Below are 19,373 nucleotides of genomic sequence, written 5' to 3'. Positions count from 1 at the left end.
TTACCATGCAGTTTTATTTGGAAAATACGGTCTTCATCCTTTCTTGCTTGTATCTCAGTGCTGCTGATCTGCTCCAGCATCTTTGAAGCCACTTCCTGTCTACATGCACTCCAGTGACAGCTAAATGTCATTGCTCGGGGGGTAGGGGGCTTCCTGATGGTGAGAACACAGCTTGTTTAGCCCCCTATGTTATAGCAATAACAATAAAAGGGGTTATTCACAAAACGGTGAAGAGTCTGGAGAAGTGAATTATCTAGGACAACATAGCTGAACCGGAAAGTGACCTGAATTGGAGAATGTTTCCAGTTCAGGTATGTTGTCCTAGATTGTTCACTTCTCCTGACTCTTCACCCTTTTGTGAATAACCCCTAAGTGTGTAAACAAAAAGCTTAAAAAAAAATGAAAGCACCTTGCTGCAGTTTGCCTTTTAGATGATCAGCTCTTGATCCTGCTCTGCTTAGGCTTCCTGTTCCTTTCTTTAGCACCAAAGTAGATATGAGAAACTCATTTATTATTTTTTTTTTTTTTTATTGTGTCATTTTTAGTATTTAATTCTTATTTTTTTTATTTCATTTCCCAACCCAACAATAAGACATGCACCATATCATGTAACGCTTCAGAAAAAATATATAAAAATAATTCATATAGAGACATGGAATATTAAAGCCTCATGTCAGCAAACAGAAAGATTCTGGAGGTGAAAAAATAAAATGTTGATTTAATTTTTCAATTTCTTTGAACAGATGGGAGCGGAGGAGCCTGTGTTGTTTCCAGTTGGTATAGTAGGATGCCCCATAAGGATATCACTGGCGCTGAACCCAGGAACATCCAGCATGGATGAGGGCCAAAGGAAGAAAACAAAGTACGGGATGGATTCTGGCTGGTCTGTCAATCCCTCGGTGACAGGCTTGCCAAAGCGAGGTCATTTTTAGACAATTGCAACCAACTTTGGATCACAAATCTGACCCAATGTTACTAAGTGGCAATAGTTTCCTTTAGCATCTTATCAAGTGTTTGGTGTATCCATTTGTTAGCCAAGGAAGACTGTAGCCTGCGCCTGTGAGAGGTGGAACCTGAGCAAAGACGGTCCAGGCTAACCATTGCTCTTCTGACAGGTTTGAAGGAAACCAGACTGAAAAATGATATTAAAACAAAGAACAAAAGTCCCTTTTACCCTTTTGGAGTTTTATATAGCACCAGTTAATCTGTCCTGTTGGTATCATTATGGAATGTTCTGGATCTATTGGAGTATTTCCTGAATAATGTCAATTTGGTGTGAATCATATGAGTTCAGGTGTAGCCCAGAAGCTTTAGTTAGCGTTTGGCTTGTTAGCCAAGTCTCCTTTTGACTTTGGTTCTGTCCACCAATCAGCATAAATCCCTTCCTCATAATCCCCTTCCCCTTCGAATTCTTTATCAGACGGGAGAGGTTCTGTGTCCTGGACTGCTCCGACTTCAGCCTGTAATATAAAAGTGTACAGATTTAGAGCAATGTCACCTGAATTGAGACTCCAGCGAAACTATTTCTGGGAAGGATGGGTGGTGAGGGCCCAATGTAGACAATCTTTTATGAGGCTGTGGACGATGCAAAGCCTCTTAATGTTCCTTGGGAAAATACCAGGTTTACAAAGGGACCACTACTCATACAGTTCAATAAAATATTAGCAAAACAATGGGGGGACTGTAATAGGAACAGCCTTCTGACTGGTAGACTGCCGGCTAGGCAGTGTGAGTTGAGGTTTTTCTCTTTTTTAGGCCCTAGCCTCTTTTGGGCCACGAGGATGTTGACACTGGTGAAAGCCACCACAATTCTATGATAAATTATGTTTATTGTGGCCGGAATTGGGCTTACATCCAAATAAAACCCTTCAAAATGTGCCTTGTAGAATAGGTGCTCCGGGATTCCACAGCACTGATTATATGATGTGAGCATCTGGCCAAGTGTTTCAATAGAAGAGGACAATCAGCTGAGATGACAAGACCAGTTGCCAATGAGCACTGTCTTCTCAAAGGCAAACAAGTATTCCAGGGGCCCTTACAGACGAGGACAACCAGCAGAGATCACAAGGCCAGTTGCCAATGAACACTATCTTCTCACTGACCAACAAGTATTTCAGGGGCCCTCTTAAGCTTATTTGAATTTAAAACATGGAGCGCCACTTTATTCCAAAGTAGAAGGCTATTCAGTGTTATATAACTTTAGGTCCAGTGTAACAACCAGGCTATGATAAATAGCATAGTAGTCACTATATTGCTATCCTTAGTGACAAGAAAACATATAGTATTATCTGAGATGGAAAGAGTCATTGTCCCTGATAAGCTTCTATTCATGGCTCCTGATTATAAAAAAAACAGCAGTCGTAACTATGTCAACAACACGCAATTACCCAGCTCACAATGCTAGACTCTTGGCCTCACGATCTAGACTCTTGGTCTCAACCCTACTAAACACCTTTGTGGTGAGTTGGAATGTCCATTTTGAAGCTGGTCTTATTGAACATCAATACCTGACTTCTTACAAATGTGCACAAATTCCCACATACACACTTCAAAGTCTTGTGGAAAGCCTTCCCAGAAGAGAGGAGGCTGTTATGGACACAAAAGGGGGGCGAACTCCAAAATAATGCCCAACAAGCTCATTAAGGTGATGACCAGGTGTCCACAAATGCTTGGCCATACAGTGTACCAATGTGAAATTCCTTTAAATGGGATAGCCATCTCTAACTCCCAAGAAGTATACATTTTCCAGGGCAATTCCACTGCAAGTGGCTTAACTTCCTGCTAGTAGCATGCAGACTAGAAGTGATAGAATGGAAGCTTCCATCAGAAACATTCCATCCATGATGAAAATGACCCTATAAAATGACCCTATACTTACAGGTACTCTTGCTGGTTAAAGGAATCCACACTGTCTTGCAGAGCTAGAAGGTTTGGTAAAATATTCAGCATCCAACACTTAATGGGTGGTTCCCCTGCTGGGCACTGTGGTTCCACCTGCTGGGTGCTATGTCACTATAACTGTGCAGGGACACAATAGTGAAGTAACAGCTGGCACATACATCTGACACATCCGGTGTCAGATGCTACAGATTCTTCGGTCAAGATTCCATTAACCACCCACGGTACTGATAAGCAGTAGTGAAATTCTTTTATGGGTGCAACTTTTCTTGCCGCAGAGTCCCCTTAACAATGCATTGGGCAAGATTTGTACAAACTTGAGGAAGACTAAGGGGCCGTGTACATGGGCGTATTAAAACATGGCAACTAGTTAGAGCTGCAACAATTATTCGATTAAGTCGATTAAAATCGACGATGGAAAACGTTATCAACGTTTTCCATCGTCGATTCGTCGGCTCAAAGGATGCCAGGTGATTCCACAGCATTACAAAGTGTCTGGCCTGAGAGCTTTTTGGACTATTTATATTCTGACTTTGATAGGAATGCTGAGACAAAAAATAGAAGTGAATGACTGCTGCAATGCCACAACTATAGACTGCCAACCTGTTTAATAAGCAGTTTGTTGGGGGGCATTAGGGGTGAGGGCTTGGAGGAGGTCAGGAAAGCCTACAAAGTGCCTTAATTAAACGGTCACTTACCTAAAACTGATACTGGAGAGTTAGACTACCTGAAAACGTCTTCTATATCTTGATGACTATTGGTGAGATTTCTTTGCACACCTTAGCAATCCATATTATAGCTAAGATTAGCCTAATACCTTTCCTTCCCATGCTCAGGGCATGGTTCCTCAAGCATCTAGCACTGCATAATGGGAGCAAGGGGAGAAGATCAAATGGTCCCCATACCCAGAAGTACCAGGTGTTTTCAAAAGCTTAATATGGCTAATTAATGATGGTTCATATTAATACTACGTTCCAATTTTTACCTCGTCGTCATCCCCACGGAGAAAATCTTGGGCAAACTGCAGCAGCTCCTTGTGGCGCAAAGTCTGGTTGTGATACCGTGTGGCTTCCTGTCGGGAAGACAAATAGCACAAAACAAATAGAGAGAAATCAGTGTTACACCAGAAAAGCCCCTTTACTCTTCCTCTTCCAATTTTATTAGAATATCTGTGCAAGATCTATAAGACATAGAGCAGCAGTGAGTTCCAAAATATAGTAATAGTCCCCCTACCACTGTGGAAATGGTCATTTATGGAGTGCCAAATACCTAAGTGACAATGAACACTTGTCATGGAGAGTAGGGATGCACCGATACCGGTTTTTCAGAATCGAGTACCGATATTTATTTTTTCGTTACTCGCTGATACTGATACCGGAAGTCCCATTAAGGAAGCCAAGTGGCATGTAATGACTGGCCACCCGGCTTCCTGATTAGCCAGGAAGCTGTCTCCATGCTCCCTGGTCAACAGGTGATGAGGAAGCATGAAGCCAGCCAGAGGCGGCTCTAGAGTTTGCGAGGCCTTAGGCGAAACCTAAACATGAGGCCCCGCTCAGGCCTGTGTCCAGCTTTCTGGTCAATCAGGAAGCCGGGGGGCATGTAATGACTTGCCGCCTGGAATCCTGATTGGCCAGCTCCCTCGTCACCAAGAAATGGCTGATGTATCCGCTGTAGAGGGAACGCCTGGCAGGGAGCTGAGCGCTGCGCCGGGACATGCTGGGGCTCGGAGCAGGAGGGGCGGCCAAGTCCCCCAAGCAGCCATCCTTCGTGTGCTACCTGACTCTGGAGGTTATTGAGTGGAGGGGGACATAGTGGCAGTATTGCCCTCCTTCCTGTGTCATATTGCCGATGTGCCCACAGACATGCCTGCCTGCTCCATTCACACTGTGTCAGTTTGCCCGTGTCGTCACCATGTAACGAGGGAGCATGAAGCTGGCTTCCTGGCAAATCAGGAAGCTGGGCAACGTGTAATGATTCGCCGCCCGGCTTCCTGATACTGGCAGCACTTGCCTAAATACACAGTATCGGCACCAATACCAGTACTAGTATTGGTATCGGTGCATCCCTAATAGAGAGTATTATTTCCCAGATTTTAGTCAGTTACCACATAAGGTGCACGGTGTTAACATGAACCTGTACTGAGAGCAATAGGGTCGGTGCTTCTGCTTACCTTCTACAAATGACAGTTGCCATGCTGTCATTTGCAATACTTCCTGAGTCAATTACCTGAAACAAGTCTGCTACAAGTGATATCAAAGTAAAAAAAAAGTCTGATCTGCATGCTAGCTCCAGGTCAAGGACTCAGAAGTGATTACAGCTATTGCATTATGATGACAGCCAGACATATAGCATTTTCAGAAGGAGAAGGAAGACACAGCAGCCTACAGATTTCTCTCAGTCTAGGTTTCGTTTAAAGCAGAACATGCTCCAGCTAAATAAACAACAGACTTCCATATGCCATCTGCTTTACTATCTAAAGGACTTGTAATTCAGTCCAGCCAGTTTTGTGATTACTGTTCCTCTCTCACGTTGCATAGGGAGGAATCTGTAAGTCCTATTTCATTTCCTATGTCACCTGCCAGCTTACTGTATAATGAATGAATTATGAATAATGAATGGGTAATATCCAACTCTTTTGTTTACTGTTCACTAAGCAGACATATGGGTCAGGAAAGTGCAAAGCTGAAACAGGAAAGAGTAGCTGAACCCAGCCAAAAACATTTTTGGCCACATAAATATAAATGAAAACAAGGGGTCTTTTTATAAACAATTATTTGCCAATATCTGTCAATGTTCCTTTTGGGTGAATGATGTAAAAAAAATGAGCATTGTTAATATTTTGTTTTCCAGTTGGAATGTATTGTGCTGTAATGCTGCATTATGACCACTAGAAGGAGCTGATGAGCATATCAAATTAGAGGTAAACCGAAAATGAAAATTTCAAAACCGAAATGAAAAAAATGTCAGGCCGAAACCAAAAATTTTCTTTTTCTAATTTTTTTTAATATTTTATTTTTATTTATTTTTTATAAACTTTTACATTGTTTTATATTTTATTAAATATTTTTATTTTTTACATTACTTTTAGGGGCTCCAGGGAAATATTAGGGATCTAAACAGACCCCTGATATTTCCCTTTTAAAATAGAAAAAGAGATTGAGAACACAAAGTCCTCAATCTCTTTTTCTGCAGCCCCTGCTATAAATGAACAGGAATCCCTCTATCAGTGTTCCTGTAGTATGTTTACTATGTCCCCAATCATGAATGTACAGGAAGTGATGTAGAACACTTCCCGTTCATTCATAATTGGGGACACAGTAAACATACTATGTCTGCAATTATTTACAAACATTCAGCGATCAGTGATCGCTGAGTGTTTGTACCCGCTCTCCTTCCTGACACGCTGTGACAGGAGGCTGAGCGAGCGGTGCAGGTAGGAGAGCTCGATCTGACAGCTAACGGCCTCCTATGACAGCACTAGCTGTCTCCGCCCACACCGCAACTCTCCTGATCTGTGACAGGAGGATGCGCAGTGCGGGGAGGGGAGACGCCGACCACTCACAGAGCCGCTCTCCTCTTGTGACAGTTTCTCTCCTCCCCGTTGAGACACGCAGCGCCCAGCGGAGGGGAGAGAAAGCAGGGATGCGCCGCTATTTCGGCCACAAAATGTAAAAAAAGTGACATTTTCGGCCGATATGTTTTCGGCCTCCGATATATCGCTGCATTCCTATATCAAATAAATACTTCTTTGCTATGCTACTTAGCTCTATCTAGTGGCCAAAATGTAGAATTACACCACAATACATTTCAACTGGAAAATATATATATATACTGTATATATACTGTACATGTTTGTTTTTGTTATTATTTGCCCAAAATGAACCGTTCACAGATATTTGCAGGGCGAATACTATACTGTACTTTTTTTTTAAAAAGCCAGATTTAAAAAAAACAAACAACAAAAAACATTTAGGTTTATATCATTTTGGGTTACCTCTCTAGGGTTGAAATCAGAGTCCTCGAGGTCCCACTTTTCCTTGTAGAACTTGTAATACGCCAGGTTTTGTTGCATTACTGTATCTGTAGGGTCAAACAGCATGTAGCTGGACACACACTGAACAGCGTTCTTAACGTCATTAACTGTGAAAACAGATTGAGCGGTCTTAGCATGAGAACAGCACTGGTGAGAGGAGATAAAACATTTCATGTATAATGAAGTTTTGGAACATTGTGTAATGAATCTAGTTTTTCATTATCTATTATTTTGTTTTCTTCTAAGCAATGATAATACATTTCATTCTTATCACATTTATGTCATCATAATGTGGCACGACCGTTTTTACTCTAAATGATTTTGCTCAGTTAAAAGATTATATTGGTCTAAAGTAGGGATGTACAGATACTGGCATCGGTGCCGATACTGAGTATTTGGGAGAGTACCCAAATGCTCCCGATGCCTATCCGGATACCCGAACTTCCTTTATCAGGAAGCTGGGCGGCGAGACATTACCCACTGCCCGGCTTCCCGATTGGCCGGGAAGCTGGCCCCATGCTCCCTCGTCACCAAGTACTCACCCAAATACTCAGTATCTGCACCGATACTAGTATGGCTCACCCCCTGGCTTCCTGATTGGCCGGGAAGCTGGCTCCATGCCCTCTTGTCACTTGGTGACGTGGAAGCATAGAGTCGGCTTCACAGCCAATCAGGAAGTGGGCGGCGTGTAATGACTCGCCACCCAGTTTTCTGATTGGTTGGGAAGCTGGCCAATCAGGAAGCCAGGCAGCAAATAATTACCCGCCCCCCGGCTTCCTGTTTGGCCAGAAAGCCAGCTCCATGCTTCCTCGTCACCTGGTGTTTAGGTAGCATGGAGATGGCTTCCCAGCCAATCAGGAAGTCGGGGTGCCATGTAATGACTCGCTGTCCAGCTTCCTCATTGGTCGGAAAGCTGGCCAATCAGGAAGCCAGGCAGTGAGTCATTACCCACCCCCCGGCTTCCTGATTGGCCGGAAAGCCGGCTTTATGCTTCCTTGTCACCAGGTGACGAGGGAGCATGGAGACGGCTTACTGCTAATCGGGAAGTGGGGTGGCGAGTCATTACACGCTGCCTGGCTTCCCGGCTAATCAGGAAGCCAGGTGGTGAGTCATTACACGCCGCCTGGGTTTCTTGATGAGACTTCCTGTACCTGTATCGGTGAGTACCGAAAAAAATATATCAGTACTCGTACCCAAAAAGCGGTATTAGTGCATCCCTAGTATGTATGCTGACCATCTAATTGTACAATCTGCTTTAGATCTACCATCAACTATGGAGTGCGAGGGCCGGCCTGATTTGATACAAATTGAATGGATGGTTTATGTGTGTTTTTATATTGTTTTGGTAAATCTACATCTGTCTGTCTGTCTATCTATCCTCTCTCTCTCACGGAGGGAAAAGTCACATATTGTAATCGGACAGATTTTCTGGCCAATCAGTATTGTTCCGCTGTGATAAGAATGGCGCCAAGAGAAAAAATATACTTGTGAGAAATAATGACTCCAGCGGTTGCCTAGAAGTGACTGTCATCTTCTATCCCTGGCCAGCTTCAGCCGTTCTCATAGTGAACCGTCCGCCATTACTCACGTTTGTAATATGCAAACTGCAGATAGTGGTACATGGTGGCCACGAACTTCTGAACCAAATATCCTCCAACATTCGGAGTCAGGTTGGCCTCACACTGCACTTTACATTCCAGGACATCGGTTAGGTGATCTGAATGGAAGAGGACAACAGAGAAAGACATCAGACTTTATAATGAGCAAAAGCGCTGGGGTGTGTATAGTTTAGTCATGTTTAGCACCGCAACAGGCTTACCCATTGCACCAGTTTTAAGTAGTAACTTGGATGTCACCATCTACTCAACTTTAAAAATGGCTTTTTGCTGTATTAAGTGGAGCTGCCTGTCTATTGAGTTTATTTTCGATGCACCTCACCAAAACTAATGGCGGTATTTGCAAGAATCATTTTACACAGAAGTGATAGCCAGGGCGGTCCCTACCCTATATTCCGCTTGAGACCGTAGAGCAGGGGATGGGGGTGGTTGGCTTTACTGATAGCGGGGGGAACGTGGATGCGGAGGGACGAGCGGCTGTGTTAGAGCCTTGCTGTCAGCCTGTCTCTGTCTGTCCTGCCCAGCTCATTGATGTCACTGGTTGCCAGGAGCTTGGCTGGACACCAGCAAGAAGGTCCCGCTCAGCTCCTGGGCAACCGATAATGTCAGGGAGCGTGGCGGAAAGCCGGACAGAGCATCACAGGTTGCTAAGAGCTCTTAGCAACCTAGGACACTGTGGCCTCCCCTCATGTCTCAGCTGTCAAAATAAAAGACAGAAGATTTGTGAGGGAGGAGCTAGATTTGTCAGTTGTTCCCTTCTCTGAAGTTTCAGATGTTCTTGGAGGGTCCCCTCAACCAGAATAGGGGGTCTCAAGAGGAACCAAATATAGAACAATCAGGGGCAGCACTGCTGATAGATGACCTAGGATGTGTGAGGTACACCATAAAAACCTTTCATAAAATACGCCTTTCTTCTCTTCCCCCGTCACTATTAGAAGTCACTATTATTGGGGAGTCCTAGCTTTCATTTTATAAAGCAAACGGGGTGCCAGTGCTGATCGATGACCTCGGGTGTGTGAGGTACGCCATAATAACCTTTAACAAAATACCTTGGAATACCTGTTATGCCTTGCTACTCTTCTCTGACCCCGTTGGTTCCATAAAATGAAAGCTAGGACTCCCCAATAATAGTGACTTCACAGCATCACGGGGGGAAGAGAAGCAAAGCAGAACAGGTACGGCCAAGATATTTTGTTAAAGGTTTTTATGACGTACCTCGCACATCATAGGCCATGATCCTAGCTCTGTTGCTCTGCTGGAAATGTCACACTACATAACTGCACTGGAGCAATGCACAAATACCATGATGGGCGCAGAGTAGAGGGAAGCGGGAGAGCCGAGGAAGAGCTTCACCATTTAGAATTCAACACCGCCAAGCTCATGGCACACACACACACAGACACACACACTTACCTGCAACGGCCGGGTAGAAGTCTTTAAATTCTTTCATTTCATAGACCCCCTCACAGCCTGTCAGGCAGTTGTTGTATGCTTTGTAATACAGAGGCAAAGCCTGCTCCATCTCTTCTGTGCTGTGCCTGAAGTCCCCAGCGTTGTACGACTTTACCGCCTTCACAAATATGCTCTGCGGACAGTCACAATTTTTTATTACTCGTTCAATTTTTGAATGAAACTTTTCTGATTTTAATTATATACAGTACATCATTTAAGACCTAGTGATGTCTTTACTAGGTGCCTGTGCATATTATATTATGCAAGCAAATCATGGTTGGTGGGAGGGGCCAGCGGGGTGATATGCCTATCTTCCTGAAATACACAGCACACTGCCTCAGTACGCCTTTTGAGAGCCCTCAGACCTGATGCAAGCAGTGTGCTGTCTGATGGGAGGAGTTATGCAAATATTAAAAATCTCTTAAAGTGTGTGTTTAAAGGAGAACTATGAGGTGAGTGCTTTCCACTCACCTCATAGTTCTTGAGCCTAGGGTGACGGGAGTACGCTAGTTTGTGTCCTCCCGTTACCCTAAGGAGAACTATGGGGAAAATACTTAACTCCATAGTTCTCCTTTAAGTCTGGAGCAGTGGGCATTCCGCGGCAGGCTGCATTTGCATGCACATGTAATGTTGAGCCGCCATGATTGAAAGAACTGAAATCCAATGAATGAAAGGGGCAGGGCAGGGACAGTCAGGCTGGATCACACTGGATGTCCTCCAGCCAGGCCAGTGCGCTCTATCACTTACTGGAGCTCCTCTGAACAGTTTTCCTAATTGTGTTTCCTGTGTGCTATTGATGAGAAAGAAAAAAAAAAGCAACATTCCTTACGCGTGGTGTTCTGAGTTGACTCACCTCGAAGGGCTGAGCCTCCAAATCTATGAGAAACTCATCCACTTCCAGCAGAGTTTTGTAGTAATTCATGTAGCGCAGCGTCATCTCATGGGTGGGGTTCTTCTGTAAAAACGTATGGGCAGCCGACACCGCCTTCTCCAGCTCATTGATCTACAAGACATGGCAGAGCCTATGATAGGTGAGCCTCAAAGAGAACCTGTCACCAAGCATGCAGAGAAATCATGTGTATTAAATGCTTCCTTGTAGTGCTTTTCTTTTCATTAAATAATTTATGAAGAACACTAGGAAAAATAAACTATTCCTGTACAATACTATATACATCCTGTACTATACTATATACTGTACATGTACTATACTATCCTGTACTATACTATATACATGTACAATACTATATACATCCTGTACTATACTATATACATCCTGTACTATACTATATACATGTACTATACTATCCTGTACTATGCTATATACATGTACTATACTATATACATCCTGTACTATACTATATACATCCTGTACAATACTATATACATGTACTATACTATATACATCCTGTGCTATACTATATACATCCTGTAATATACTATATACATGTACTATACTACATACATCCTGTGCTATACTATATACATGTATTATACTATATACATCCTGTACTATACTAGATACATGTACTATACTATATGCATGTACTATACTATATACATCCTGTACTATACTATATACATCCTGTGCTATACTATATACATACTGTACTATACTATATACATACTGTACTATACTATATACATACTGTACTATACTATATACATCCTGTACTATAGTATATACATGTACGATACTATATACATCCTGTACTATACTATATACATCCTGTACTATACTATATACATACTGTACTATACTATATACATACTGTACTATAGTATATACATGTACTATACTATATACATCCTGTGCTATACTATATACTTGTACTTTACTATATACATCCTGTGCTATACTATATACATGTACTATACTATATACATCCTGTACTATACCATATACATCCTGTACTGTGCTATATACATCCTGTGCTATACTATATACATCCTGTACTATACTATATACATCCTGTACTATACTGTGCTATACTATATACATCCTGTACTATACTGTGCTATACTATATACATCCTGTACTATACTGTGCTATACTATGTACATCCTGTACTATACTGTGCTATACTATGTACATACTGTGCTATACTATATACATCATGTACTGTACTGTGCTATACTATGTACATCCTTTACTATACTATGTACATACTGTGCTATACCATATACATTGTGTGCTATACTATATACATCCTGTGCTATACTATGTACATACTACACTATACTATATACATCCTGTACTATACGATTCTGTGTACAGACTGTACTATATTATACTTTAAACACACTAGAATATGATATTCTATGGGCTAAAACCCCGATCCAGTCCTGTTCCATTGGGGAGATTTCCCCTTACCCGTGCCAGAGACGCAACAGGAAGTTAGAGAAAATCTCCCAAACAGAGGGCAATTCCCCCTCTTAGGTTTCCCCGATATCATACTATGTACATACTATACGTGGACACAAGATTTTACTGCATGAAAACACAATTATAAAATGATTTACATTGAGCTGATATATTTTATGTTTATATCTAATCATTTACATTCCTTTTATATGTATATTCTCATATGAGTGTGTATGAGTGTGATCCACAAGGATAAGCTGAGCAGTGCAGGCCCGAGGGGTGTTTAGGAGGAACAACACAGGTCTCTGTGTCTGGGAATGATTGTGGGAGATGAAGTGGGCTCCCAGGCACAGTCACTGCATGTCTGGAGACGTGGCAGCCCCCCCCTCCCCTGATCACCGCTGTGAAATCTGACCTTCGCTAGCACAATACAATGAATGATTTACACACATCTGTACCGACACAAGCACAGTATACACACTTTCCCTAAAGGTATACTAAACATCTCATTGGGCAATACTGGGACCCCAAAAGAACCCAACAACATACTCCAACAATTTTCCTGATCTTTATTGACATAAAGAAAACAGATGGTTTGCTGCAACTGTTATTATTATTATATATCACCTTTATTTATTAAAACATTTTTTTTTTTGCTGTGACTGTTATTATTATTATATGTTACCTTTATTTATTATAATATAATATTTTTTAGCTGTGGCTGTTATTAATATTTACCTTCTTTATTATTTTTTTGCTGTGACTTATTAATATTTACCATCTTTATTTATTATTTTTTTGCTCTGACTGTTATTATTCATCACCTTCATTTATCATAATTTCTTTTTGCTATGACTGTTATTATTATATATCAATTATATTTATTATATTTTGCTCTGACTGTTATTAATAGTTATCATCTGTATTTATTTATTTTTGCTGTGAATGTTATTATTCATCACCTTCATTTATTATAATATTTTTTGCTGTGACTGTTATTATTCTATAGTAAAATATATCACCAGCACACCATGGTCAAATCTTCGGAAAGTGATCATTTTATTGATGAAACACACATCTTGTCACCATTCAGGGTCCCTTCCTGTATCCTGTTATGATTATATAACACCTTTATTATGTTTTGCTCTGAATGTTATTACACATCATCTGTATTTATTATATTTTGCTCTGACTTTTATTAAATAACATCTTTATTTATTATGATTTTTTTCTTTTTTTTGCTGTCACTGTTATTATTATTTATCATATTTTTTCAATTATCATTTTTCTTGCTGTGACTCTTATTATTATTTATCATATTTTTTAAAATAATTTTTCTTGCTGTGACTGTTATTATTATTTATCATCTTTTTTATTATAATTCTTTGCTGTGACTGTTATTTATTTCCTTTATTTTTTATTTTTCGGACCAGATCTGGAACGCGGTGCATTGCGTTTTGCCGCGTATTTACCGCATTCCAAGCAGTATTATTTTTTCTCTGGTCCAGAACAGACTGCGCTGGTGTGAACAGAGCTCATAAATACCATAGAGATACATTAGGATGCATTTTTGGTTGGACAGAGGAGGGGACCCGGCGGCATACCTTTACTGCCGGGTGAACGTCCCCTCCTCTCTCTGCCAGCGTCCCTGACCAAGATGGCCGCATATGCGAGTGACATCATTGCGTATGTGTGTGATGTCACGCGCATGCGCAATGACGTCAAGGCGGGGTGTCACCCGGTACCCACTCCAGGTGACACCCGGCCTCCTGTGCTGGGAAGCTGTCATAAGTTTGATGGCTTCTTGCTGAGAGTTCAGTATTTGCTAGGACACCGCTGGCATGCCAGTAACCCAGGGGTGGGCAACTCCAGCCCTCCAGCTGTTGTGGAACTACAAGTCCCATGAGGCATTGCAAGACTGACAGTTACAGGCATGACTCCCAGAGGCAGAGGCATGTTAGGATTTGTAGTTAAAGCACAGCTGGAGGGCCGGAGTTGCTGACCCCTTGCAGTAACCAATGATGGATCCCAGGCCCCATTCATCTACATCCGGGAGATTCCCCGGCCAGCAGCAGAATGTACACACAGGGGTAGAGGGTGCTGGCTGACATCATCACCCAAATATTGCCACGGCTCTGCCCACCCTCTAGTACTTCAATCTTCATTTCATGCCACTTTTGGGCAAGCTGAGCAAAAATTGCAAGCCAAAGACCCTCCATTCATATGATTTACTAAGCTCTTACCTGATTTACTCTCAGCCAAGGTGACTGCAGTTTTTTCAAATGCTTCTACTGGACTGAACCAGATCGTCAGGGTTCCTAAAAGTGACAGTTGGCACCTACAAATCCCATCATGCATCTGCCTCTGGGAGTCATGCTTGTGGCTGTCAGAGTCTTGCAATGCCTCATGGGACTTGTAGTTTCCAGAACCGCTGGAGTGCCGAAGTTGCCCACCCCTGTTCCAATGTGTATGGAGCAGCTTGCAAAGATTATACACACCCAGGAAGGATGTGATATTATTTGCTCTAACATGAGCTGGCCCTGCTGCAGTGTGCACATTCTTCACACACACACTCACGGGACCAAAGCCATCTTCAGCCCATCCTATCGGGCATACATGTCTGATGGTTCAGTAATGCCTATCTCCACTGTACAGCTGGCCATACACTATACCAGGGGTGCCCATTAGGTCGATCGCGATCTACCAGTCCATCGCGATGTCCTGGGGCTTCTCTTCTGGATCCCCGCTGTTCTCCCCCATCTGTATGTAGCGGGGATCCGAGGAGAAGTGAAGGAAGCGCTGCGGCCGGCGGACGAGGGAGCCGCTATCACAGAAATAAGGCCAAGCAGTGAGGAGAGAGACGCTCGGCCAGGATCTGACAGCCGGCAACTCTCTCTCTCCTCACCGTGCTCCGTACACGGCGGCTGCAGCGCTTCTTTTACTTCTCCTCGGATCCCCCGCTGCCTCTGCCCAGGAGAGCAGCGGTGATCCAGAGGAGAAGCTGAGCCCCCCTGTGTGCGTGGCCAAGCGGCGGAGGATCGGTACATATCAGTGATATGTACCGATCCTCTGTGCAGGACAAACACTGGAGCGGTCAGCTGATCACTCCAGTGTATGTAAATAACTGGGGACACATAGTACTATGTGTCCCCAGTTATGAATGAACAGGATGTGATATACATCACTTCCTGTTAATTTATGAGTTTCTCAATAGGGAGAAACACTCTGTACAGAGGCTCCTCCTTATTCAGAACTAGATGATAGTGAAATAGTTTCTGAATGAATGGGAAGCCTCTGTGCTTTCCATTCATTTAGAACAGAGGGTGCAGAAAAAGAGATTGAGGACTTTGTGTCCTCAATTTCTTTTTCTATTTTAAAAGGCAAATATCAGGGGGCTGTTTAGACCCCTAAAATATTTCCCGAAACCCCCCAAGAGTAAAAATGTAAATTTAAATGAAATAAAAAATAAATAAAAATAGTAAAAAATACAAAAAAAATCCTGGAGGCAGGGCGCTGGGTGATGCCACACGCCTGTTGGGGGGGCACATTTTTTTCTTGCCTCGGGCGCAAAAGGAACTGGCTACGAGCTGCCGGCTGAATGTGTTAAGACGCCACAGACGGAAAGGGGCAGGCCACCTCTCCCCGTGTGCAACGTCGGCCACACGAGCACCGCGGGAGGACAGGACACAGCCATGCCCCCCTGCCCACAGTGCGATCGCCTGCACCCGGAACGCCAGCACATTAGTGCCTGCATTCCGGTCCAGTGCGATCTGTAAAAAAATAGTGCTTGCAGCATTATTGCAGATCACACTGGACCGGAACGCAGGCACTAATGTGCCTGCATTCCGGGTGCGGGCGATCCCACTGTGGGTGAGGGGCGTGGCTGCGGTGCCATTGACTTCAATGCACAGCCATGCCCCCTCCCTGTAAAAACTGTAATATGAGGACAAACCCAAACACTCCATTCAATTTGTATCAAATCTGGCAGGTCCTTGCACTACATAGTTGATGGCAGAGCTGAGGCTCACCATACACGTTACAATCTGATCATACAATCTCTGTACACTTAACTCCAATGGCCAGCAAAGAGTCTCAAATGCTCAGCTAAGGGTCTCCAATGCTCAGCTAAGGGTCTCCAGTGGCTGGCAAAGGGTATCCAGTGCCTATCTAAGGGTCTCCAATGGCCAGCTAAGGGTATCCAGTGCCTAGCTAATGGTCTCCAATGGCCAGCTAAGGGTCTCCAATGCCCAGCTAAATGTCTCCAATGGCCAGCTAAGGGTCCAAATGGCCAGCTAAGGGTCCCCAATGGCCAGCTAAGGATCTTTTATGGCCAGCTAAGAACCTATATTATTATTATACAGGATTTATATAGCGCCAACAGTGTGCACAGCGCTTTACAATATAAGGAAGACATTACAATTACAATACAATTCAAGACAGGATGGTAAGGAGGGCCTATATGGCCAGCTAAGGGTCTCCAATATGCAGCTAAGGGTTTCTAATGGCCAACTAAGGGTCTCCAGTGCTCAGCTAAGTGTCTGCAATGCCCAGTTAACTGTCTCCAACACCCAGCATGGTCTCCAATGCCCAGTTAAGAGGCTCCAAATCCCAGCTAAGGGTCTCCAATGGCCAGCTAAGGATCTCGTACTGCCAGCTAAGGGTCTCAAATGCCCAGCAAAGGGTCTCAAATGCCCAGCTAAGGGTCTGCAATGCCCAGCTAAGGGTCTGCAATGCCCAGCTAAGGGTCTCCAAAGCCCAGTTAGGGGTCTCCAATGCCAGGTTAGGGAGCTCCTCACCTTGAAATAGGTGTAATGCAGATACTGGTAGGGGTCCCTTCTCTGGAAGGCTTTGAGAGTCTCTCTGTCTGGGTAGGGTTGCTGGAAGACTGGCAGGGTGGCTTTGCATTTCCTCAGACACACAGCCTTGGAGAGGACCCTTCCGAACAGCCTGAGCTCTATCTTCCACTCCTGCTCGTCCTCCTCTTCCTCCAGCCCGGGGATGGAGGTCTCCTTGGAGCAGCTCTGGCCGCAGAACTCCTCGCTGTCCTGCAGTAGTCGGTGGAGCCTCAGGCTGGCCTCCAGCGATTTGGTCGCCTCCTTCCAGGACTGAGCCTCATAGAGCTGCATGGCTTGGCCATAGGTGGTCTGCAAGGGTCGGAGCTCGGATCTGGGGAAGCCTCGGAAGCTGTACTGCTCATACTGAGCCCGGGACAGGACGACGGAGCTCCACAGGAGGAGCAGCAGCATGGCAGCTGCCATCAGCAACTTTCAGCGACTGCACGGAAAGTTTAATAACGTTCGCTAAAAAGTTTCAGCCAGCGGTGGGGCTGGTCTGTAGGACTGAGCCTAATGCGAGAAGCAGCGAAGGAATCAGCCAGGAGGGGGGCTGAGGGGGCTGCTCACTGCCAGCCTGGCTGGGACTCATAGAAGAGCTCCTTCCAGGGACATAGATGTTTTCTGGGTGACACCTCTAGGCTGGAGACACATCAGCAGCTCCTCCTGGGTCACCTAAACCTGTGCAGATGTCCATCAGATCCTGCTCCATCCACCTCCATAGTCTGCACCCTTCAGAACTTCATCTTCTACCCAGCATTGATGGTGGCACTTAACTGGGTGCTGTCTGAGCTGTATGTGGACTTGTGCCCACCCTCTCCAAAAAACCTGTCTGGATATCACTGGGTCCTAAAATCCTAAACTTCGGAATCACAGCGCAAACGTTTAACGTATGATAGCCACATCTACCCCCAGAGGAACCCTAGAACCCATTTTGAGGTTTCTAAAACCAACTCACTGGTGGTTAGTGGGGAAAATGCGACTTGAAGTGGACCTTCACCCTCTTGATGGGATTTGTAGTTTCACCACAGCTGGAGTTCCAAGGTTGCCTAGCCCTGCTCTGGAGAAACCCTGGTTGAGAATGGCTGTGTTATGTATTGTTCTTGATCACAAGTGGAAAACCTGTGGCCCCTATGTATCCAGTCTCTGACAGTTTCTTACAACACATATCCAGTCCCTGTTGTAGTATGTCTCCAGTCCCTTACTGTCTCTTACAACACATATCCAGTCCCTCCTGTATTATGTGTCCAGTCTCTTACTGTCTCTTACAACACATGTCCAGTCCCTCTTGTAGTATGTGTCCAGTCTCTTACTGTATCTTACAACACATGTCCAGTCCCTGCTGTAGTATGTCTCCAGTCTCTGACTGTCTCTTACAACACATATCTGGTCCCTCCTGTAGTATTACTCTGACTGTCTCTTACAACACATATCTGGTCCCTGTTGTAGTATGTCTCCAGTCCCTTACTGTCTCTTACAACACATGTCCAGTCCCTGCTGTAGTATGTCTCCAGTCTCTGACTGTCTCTTACAACATGTGTCCAGTCCCTCCTGTAGTATGTGTCCAGTCTCTGACTGTCTCTTACAACACATGTCCAGTCCCTCCTGTAATATGTGTCCAGTCTCTTACTGTCTCTTACAACACATGTCCAGTCCCTGCTGTAGTATGTCTCCAGTGTCTGACTGTCTCTTACAACATGTGTCCAGTCCGTCCTGTAGTATGACTCTGACTGCCTCTTACAACACATATATGGTCGCTCCTGTAGTACGTCTCTGACTGTCTCTTACAACACATATCTGGTCCCTCCTGTAGTATGTCTCTGACTGTCTCTTACAACACATATCTGGTCCCTCCTGTAGTACGTCTCTGACTGTCTCTTACAACACATATCTGGTCCCTCCTGTAGTACGTCTCTGACTGTCTCTTACAACACATATCTGGTCCCTCCTGTAGTACGTCTCTGACTGTCTCTTACAACACATATCTGGTTCCTCCTCTAGTACGTCTCTGACTGTCTCTTACAACACATATCTGGTCCCTCCTGTAGTACGTCTCTGACTGTCTCTTACAACACATATCTGGTCCCTCCTGTAGTACGTCTCTGACTGTCTCTTACAACACATATCTGGTCCCTCCTGTAGTACGTCTCTGACTGTCTCTTACAACACATATCTGGTTC

The 19,373-nt window shown here is 44.0% G+C and overlaps 1 protein-coding gene across 2 annotated transcripts; it reads right to left on the bottom strand.

The window, feature by feature from the left end:
- Positions 1-1,275: 1,275 nt before the first annotated feature.
- Positions 1,276-17,902, bottom strand: P3H4 (prolyl 3-hydroxylase family member 4 (non-enzymatic)). 2 transcript variants are annotated; one of them, XM_018556590.1, is made up of 8 exons: positions 17,158-17,902; positions 10,853-11,002; positions 9,961-10,132; positions 8,520-8,648; positions 6,893-7,038; positions 3,867-3,970; positions 1,672-1,681; positions 1,276-1,439 (listed from the first exon to the last, which is right to left on the bottom strand). In XM_018556590.1, exons 1-8 carry the CDS (start codon positions 17,617-17,619, stop codon positions 1,311-1,313), a joined length of 1,302 nt encoding a protein of 433 aa, XP_018412092.1. In that variant the 5' UTR covers positions 17,620-17,902; the 3' UTR covers positions 1,276-1,310. The 2 variants fall into 2 exon arrangements, with proteins under 2 accessions (XP_018412092.1, XP_018412091.1); XM_018556589.1 differs by lacking the exon at positions 1,672-1,681 and having other exon boundaries at positions 1,276-1,460; positions 3,884-3,970.
- Positions 17,903-19,373: the final 1,471 nt, after the last annotated feature.

Source organism: Nanorana parkeri, unplaced genomic scaffold (assembly GCF_000935625.1).
Source record: "Nanorana parkeri isolate BGI_ZX_2015 unplaced genomic scaffold, ASM93562v1 scaffold242, whole genome shotgun sequence".
NCBI classification, from domain to species: Eukaryota; Metazoa; Chordata; class Amphibia; order Anura; family Dicroglossidae; genus Nanorana; species Nanorana parkeri.
This window is presented reverse-complemented; position numbering and strand designations above follow the sequence as displayed.

Excerpts from the sequence above, each read along its gene's own strand:
- P3H4 (XM_018556590.1), bottom strand. The coding sequence starts at position 17,619 with ATGGCAGCTGCCATGCTGCTGCTCCTCCTGTGGAGCTCCGTCGTCCTG. Across the intron at positions 11,003-17,157 it reads TGCATTACACCTATTTCAAG|ATCAATGAGCTGGAGAAGGC; the intron begins GTGAGGAGCTCC and ends CATGTCTTGTAG. Across the intron at positions 7,039-8,519 it reads GCAGTTTGCATATTACAAAC|TTAATGACGTTAAGAACGCT; the intron begins GTGAGTAATGGC and ends CTGTTTTCACAG.